At 45.9% G+C, this 7,194-nt stretch overlaps 1 protein-coding gene across 7 annotated transcripts in view; it reads left to right on the top strand.

Moving 5' to 3' along the window:
• The window catches only part of robo2 (roundabout, axon guidance receptor, homolog 2 (Drosophila)), a 364,990-nt gene extending 359,493 nt beyond the window's left edge, over nt 1-5,497 (top strand). For all 7 annotated transcript variants that reach the window (XM_086080355.1, XM_086080360.1, XM_086080357.1 and 4 more), the window contains 3 exons: nt 1,032-1,277; nt 2,257-2,445; nt 2,817-5,497. In XM_086080355.1, coding sequence (XP_085936481.1) covers nt 1,032-1,277; nt 2,257-2,445; nt 2,817-2,818 — 437 coding nt within the window. In that variant the 3' untranslated portion in view covers nt 2,819-5,497. The remainder of the gene's footprint in view (nt 1-1,031; nt 1,278-2,256; nt 2,446-2,816) is intronic.
• Nucleotides 5,498-7,194: the final 1,697 nt, after the last annotated feature.

Below are 7,194 nucleotides of genomic sequence, written 5' to 3' on the forward strand. Positions count from 1 at the left end.
GAGACGATCACCGACGGGGATAATAGTTCAAAACCGCATTTGCCTTGTAACAATGGTGAAATATTTAGGACAAGTGTGGAGCTAACAACAGTTTTCAAGAACAAAACAGCCAATCGCGCGCGTAGCTTCACAACCCGTCCAGAGCGTCGGAAACAACCCAACCCGCAACCCACCCCCAAAGGTTGTTAGGGCCTTTTGGCTTAGCTTCACTTATTGCCAGGTGTAAATATAAGGATATAAAAAAAAGTTCCACCCTCGAGTTACCCTTGTCAATGTGAATTAGCCTAGCATGTCGCTAAATCAGCAAGCTCACATTTTCTTTTTCTGTTTAGCACTTACCTGTCGAATAGCAAGCAGGCCGACTCCACGTCGCTCTTCAGTCCAAGAGCTTCAGAGCTCGGAAGCGGGTAAATGCCAAGCCAAGATTGACTCGTTTTCGACCGTGCGTTATCCGCTGCACGTTTTGTTGCGGTATACTTTCTTTTTTTCAACAAATGATTTATCAAGCTCTCATATGAGACCGTATGAGACCACGAGCTGATTTTGCGCAGTTCTCTCCGCTGTGCAATCTTTTTTGCACCAATGACCGATTACACGTATCGGCATACTTTGACGGACCGTCAAAGCCGCGAGAAGACCGTTTCGTTTGTGGCATCTGACCGCGTACGACCGCCGCCGCCACTTCTCGAGTCTACCGGCTGTTTACGTGGGAGCCCGAAAAGTCAAGCTGGCCACAAATGCAAAATAAAAGCCTCAGAAGTGATACTGTACATCTTTTATTCTGAAGTGCTGTAACCCTAGAAAGCAATGGTTGACTTTTTGACTGTAAACTTTTTTGTCCACGGTCACTGAGCTGCAAAATGCTTGGAACACAAACGCGCACTGAGGCAATCGTTTCTGGAGTATTTTCACTTTGCATGCGCACCACTTCTGCGCACACGTTTATAACAGTATTCCCAGATCTCAAACTGGACCAAATACCCCCCCCCTCCCCCTCTCTTCCATTTCTGTGGCTCCCTTCTTGTAAACAGACCTACCTCCCCCTCCCGAGCCCCCTCCCGGCCAGGCCCAGGTCCGAGCGCAGACGGGCCGCTGCATCAACAGCATGATCCCGCCTCCGGAGAGGAAGGCGACGTCCCTGGAGCGCCCGCCCATGTTGGGACCGCTGTCCGGCGCGGCCGATGACAAGCAGATGACGCGCGCCACTCTGGAGCATCACCGCCAGGCTCAAGAACGACTGGAGAGGGCGGACGATGGCCGCAGAAGCCACAAAAACGGTACGAGGAATTCACGCAAGTTGCTCAAAAGTTTGTTGATCATTTTAATGGGGAAAAAAAAATCTCCTGACACAAGTTAAGTGTTTTTCTTCTACTCTTTAAAATGGACAGTCGGCTTTGCACCTCCACCTTTCACTGTTGTAAATCTCTGTTGGGTCTAAAACACACTAAATGCAGTTCTACGATATCAAATAGGAACTTCTATCTCCATCACAGCCTTTAATGGCACCGTTCTGTTTTAGCGTCACAAAAATAGCCAAAGAAAGCTTTGCTCCCTTTTTGTTTGAAATGTGAGGCTTTTTAAAATATTTTCTACTTCATGGAACATTTGAGTTTCACAGAAGCTGCTCATCTCTCTTCGCAGTTGGGCGAGTCACTCGCTCGCTCTCTCTCTCTCTCTCTCTCTCTCTCTTCTCCTCCCGTGTGAAAGTTAGCGCTGATGCTGCAGCGTCGTCAACAGACGGCACCGTCTGACACTTGTGCTGGCTCTCCCAAACGTCCCCATGTGCGCCCCCTCACCTCCTCTCCGCTTCTAAAATGCCCCCAACTCCTGCCCCGCCTCCCTCGTCGGTGCCACTGCCAGCGTTTTGGCAGGCGCCGCTTTTCGCAAACTACCCGGAAATGACTAGCTTTTATTGTCCCCGCGGCGGCGGCGGCAGACGGATCCGGCCTCCCATCTGGGCGAGCCCGTCTCAACTCGGCGGGACCCGCGCACATTTATCTGCTCGTTATTGGCGGTCGCGTTGGGAACAGACCATCATCGTCGTCGTCGTTGCTGTCATCACAAGATTGTTACTGTTGCTGTTGTTGTGCCAATTGTTCTCTCGTGGTGATTTTCAAGCAAAGCTCCCGGCACAGACGGTCTCCCTGCAGAGTTGTATTTCTTTCATCAGCTGGAGTTTTGCCTCAATTAGTTGAGTGGAACTTCACATGACAACAATGAAATCAGAATTGACATTGGTTTGTTTTGTGTCGTCAGAGGAAGGCTGCCTGCCGTACCACCGACCGTCCTTTCCGTCACCGGGCGGCCACAGCTCATCGGGTACGACCTCGTCCAAGAGCTCCACGGGGCAGCGCAAGACGGACGGCCCTCGGCAGCCGCAGCAGTGGACGGCCTTGGAGCACGCCGACTTCCTGGGCACCAACGGGCAGTACTCAGGAGAGTTATGTACGTTCAAACATGCTCGTCTTATTTTGAAAGGCGCAACTTTGGGGGATTTTTTGGGGTCGTCGTATTGCAATTTGGGGTCCGATTAACATTCGTCTTATTTTTATTAGGACAACTTTAGTGGGCTTTACAGGAGTTGTTTTTGTACTTGGGCATCTTTAGGGGGAATTATGGTAGTTACATTTTAACCTGCACAATTTTCGGTGTTTTACGGTAGTTTTTTGGTTTGTTTGTTTTTTATCTGCAATTTCAATGGAATTATTTTTATTTTAACCAATTTTTTTTTTTTATCATTTTACGCTGTGCACCCTTGTGGGAAATGTAATTATTTTATGTATTTATGTTTTCATGTACTTGTGTTTTCCTCACAGAGTGTATACCTGGCTGAAGAACTGGCAAAACGAACAAAACAACAAAAAAAACGATGGTGACGCGCCCGCCCTCCTTGTCCTCATCAAGGACGACAACGTCGTCATGTCTTCTTTCTGGTTGGACGGATCGATGGACGGACATCGCGTGACAGGAGCAGCGGGCTGTCTGAAGCATTCGATGTGCAGACTGGAGCATATTGTACGTCTCACTATGGTTTTGGTCTTTGAGGAAAACTTTTACTGTATGTGTTTTGTTTTTTTTTGTCCCAAAAAACCCACACAATTTTCTGGTGACCGCCTTTTTTTAAAAATCTTTAATTTCCTTGTAAATATCTTCTTTCAACTTGCTGTTGCTATGCAAGCCTCTAACTTTTGATTTTGATTTTATTTTTTGTTATTATTGTACAATTATGTGAATGGTGTGGCTGCTGTGCCATAAAATTGTCTTCTTTTTTTTTTTACACAATCTGTTAATAGTTGCCATTGATTATTGTAATTATTATTATTATTATTATTATTAAGGTTAATTATTGTTTTTTGCACTGCAACCTTTTGGTGATAAGCACAAAAAAAGACCATAGCTCCTGCTGACATGAAGAAGATGATGTGAAGAGGAGTTTCTGTACTGTAAAGAAGAAGAGAATTCTATCGAGAGAAATGTACAGTGAGAAGTTTTGTTTTCAAAGATTGCCGATGCAGCCAGGAAGCTCGGAGAGGAAATTGTCACTTTCGGGCGACCAATTTCTCATTTGGGGCTCTTTTTATTTTCCCCTCTCAACATTTGGACTCAGTTTGGAATGATTGACCCGACTGAGGTGATGTTTCAGCACTTACGCAAATGTGGAGCGTCCCCAATTGTTTACATGTTGTTTGATTTTTAATATCATTTGAACTTTGTATCGGTTTTATTTTTTAGGAGCACCTCAATTTATGTTCGTCCGCCCTTCATCCGAGCCGCTCGTGTGCAGCTTTGACAACGTTTCTTGTTCATTCCTGATGACAACAAGCATTCCGACATAACACATACAAACATACACTCACGCACACGCACACACAGCCGTTTACCGACTACTACAGTTCTGCTGCTTTAAAATATGTTTTTCTTTTAAGATTCATCTTCAGGATTTTTGCGATTTTTTTTTTTTATGACAAGAATAAAAGACACGTTTGTCAAATTGGGATGAATTGAAAATAAAAAGTCATACATTTACAGAATTATTTTGTAGTTTGTACTTTTTTAAATGAATTCTCAAAAAATTGCATTTATCGTACAACTTTTATTCCTGTTAAAAATCATGGTTTTTCTTCATGAAACATGTTTATTGTAATATTGCACTTTTATTCATGACATAATTCTTGCTAAATTATTGTACTGCATAGGCTACTTGAACCTTAGCTTTTTTTTTCTGGGATTATTATGATTTGGACTGTATTATTTTGAGTAGAAAATTTCAGATTACAACAAAAGTGTTAATATGGAGAAAATACAAATGGCCGAGTTGATATATCGCAAGGGAATCCTACGAAATTAAATCAAGCTAAAGTTACTGCATTACATGAAACGGGGGGGGGGTTTAAGTAGCCTACTTGCGAGAAAATGAGAGATCTGGATTTTACAATCTGTCTCTTTATGATACTAAATGTGTTATGCAACTTCATAATATTGCTTCGAGTTCAAGTTGAATGAAACGTGTCCATGCTTGCAGTCTTTAGATTGCTGATCTTAACGGAAAGGACACACACGCATATGCGCACAGACAAAAAACATCAGACGATGTCGTCCTTGTTTCTTTCTTTGCCTTTTACCAAAACTCTGCTGCTTTACAACAACGTCTTTGTATTTTTGTGCGTGGATAATTTTTATTTGATTTGATTACTTTTAAAGGGTTCTGAGGTTGTGACGTTGGTTCATTCATTTCAATCCGCACAGTGGCCGGTGTTTATGGAAATGAGGTGCAAGAAAGTATCTCAGGTTCTTTTACATTCTGCTGGTGTTTATGTATATATGTGTATATTTATATATGTATACATAATACATTATATCCATATGCGGTCCCCCACATTCCGACCAAAAAAAAGACCAAATTGAAATTTCTAATGTCCAATAATCGTTTCCCCTTCTTTTACATTAACACCACAACCTCCTTTTGTATTTATTAAAAAAAATAATTAAAAAAAAGATAAAAAAGTCTATCGTGGAATATGCATAACAAATTGTGGTGTGTGAAATGTGTGTTTTTTTTCCTTCTGTTTTATTCATAAAATTGAGTGTGCGAGGCATTCCTGGCTACGGTGCGCAGGAGGAGCCAAAAGACTTCTTTTTTCCTCCCGATATTGTTGGTTCTTTGTAGCCTTTCTGTGTGTGTTGCCTTTTTCTTAAAAAAAAAAAAAGAATATGGAAAAAAAACTGATGTTAAAAAAGTGTTCGGGTGAAATGTTTGTGTACAGACCCGATCCGCCGTCCTTTCTACAGTTGTTCATTGACTTTGTAAGTCACGTCTTCCTCGTCCTTGTCCTCGTCCTCCTCGGGTATTCACTTGCATGTCCTCCTCGTCCCAAAAAGAGAATCGACGGTCGTACACATCTCGCCACGCCCCTTCCTGTAAAATACAAATGAATCCATGTTCTTTTCGTTCCCCTGTACCGCCTCAATATCAAATAAAATATTTTTGAAAAATGAAGATGTGTCTCCCACCGTTTGACTTGAAAGTTTGCAAATCAACAGTGGGCTTGCAGATCTTTTATACTTTTAACTTTATCTATGATTGTCAAAATAAATAAATACATAAAATAAATAACTAGAAAAATTTCCGCGGAAATTTTGAATGGGCCTGCTGACTCTTTTAAATGAGCTGAACAGTTGAAAATTTAAACCATTGAAATCGCTCAAGAAATGTGGAAGTTAACCATAATCAACAGCATCTTACTGCCCCTTTAAGAAACATGCACATTCACGCACACACATTTGATTTTAAGTTGTTAGGAGACGTCACGCACCCACGTTCCATTGATTTTGTATAGGATTACGCTCACCTCAAACAAAAGCCTCTCACGACTTAACGGTTGAAGATGCAGATTCCAGAAATGGCTCGTTAGAACGGCAAGGGTTTGGGGAACGCGAGCATGCTCCTCCGTGAGTCATCACCTTATCGTGGTAGAGGGGTTTGCGTGTCCCAATGAACCTGGGAGCTATGTTGTCCGGGGCTTCATGCCCCTGGTAGGGCCACCCATGGCAAACAGGTCCTAGGTGAGGGACCAGACAAAGCATGGCTCGAAGGACCCCAATGATGCATACAAACTTTGGATTTTCGTTTCCCTTGCCCGGACGCGGGTCACCGGGGCCCCCCTCTGGAGCTAGGCCTGGAGGTGGGGCTCGAAGGCAAGCGTCTGGTGGCCGGGCCTACACCCATGGGGCCCGGCCGGGCACAGCCCGAAAAGGCAACGTGGGTCCCCCCTCCCATGGGCTCACCACCGGTGGAAGGGGCCAAAGGGGTCGGGTGCGCAGTGAGCTGGATGGCAGCCAAAGGCGGGGGCCTTGGCGGTCCGACCCTCGGCTACTGAAGCTAGTTCTGGGGACATGGAATGTCACCTCTCTGACAGGGAAGGAGCCCGAGCTGATGTGCGAGGCTGAGAAGTTCCGACTAGATATAGTCGGACTCACCTCCACACACGGCTTGGGTTCTGGTACCAATCCTCTCGAGAGGGGCTGAACCCTCTTCCACTCTGGAGTTGCCCACGGTGAGAGGCGCAGAGCAGGTGTGGGCATACTCATTGCCCCCCGGCTGGGCGCCTGTGCGTTGGGGTTTACCCCGGTGAACGAGAGGGTAGCCTCCCTCCGCCTACGGGTGGGGGGACGGGTCCTGACTGTTGTTTGTGCTTATGCACCGAACAACAGCTCAGAGTACCCACCCTTTTTGGAGTCCTTGGAGGGTGTGCTGGAGAGCGCTCCCCCCGGGGACTCCCTCGTTCTGCTGGGGGACTTCAACGCTCACGTGGGTAATGACAGTGAGACCTGGAGGGGCGTGATTGGGAGCAACGGCAGAGCTTCTCCGTTGTCCCGGGGGAGGCGGGGGACGTTGAGTCCGAATGGACCATGTTCCGTGCTTCCATTGTTGAAGCGGCCGATCGGAGCTGTGGCCGTAAGGTGGTTGGTGCCTGTCGGGGCGGCAATCCTCGAACCCGCTGGTGGACACCAGCGGTAAGGGATGCCGTCAAGCTGAAGAAGGAGTCCTATTGGGCCCTTTTGGCCTGTGGGACTCCAGAGGCTGCTGACAGGTACCGGCTGGCCAAGCGGAATGCGGCTTCGGTGGTCGCTGAGGCAAAAACTCGGACATGGGAGGAGTTCGGTGAGGCCATGGAGAACGACTTCCGGACGGCC

The sequence above is a fragment of the Leptonotus elevatus genome, chromosome 7 (assembly GCF_054856555.1).
Source record: "Leptonotus elevatus isolate MCC_2025b chromosome 7, RoL_Lele_1.0, whole genome shotgun sequence".
Taxonomy (NCBI): Eukaryota; Metazoa; Chordata; class Actinopteri; order Syngnathiformes; family Syngnathidae; genus Leptonotus; species Leptonotus elevatus.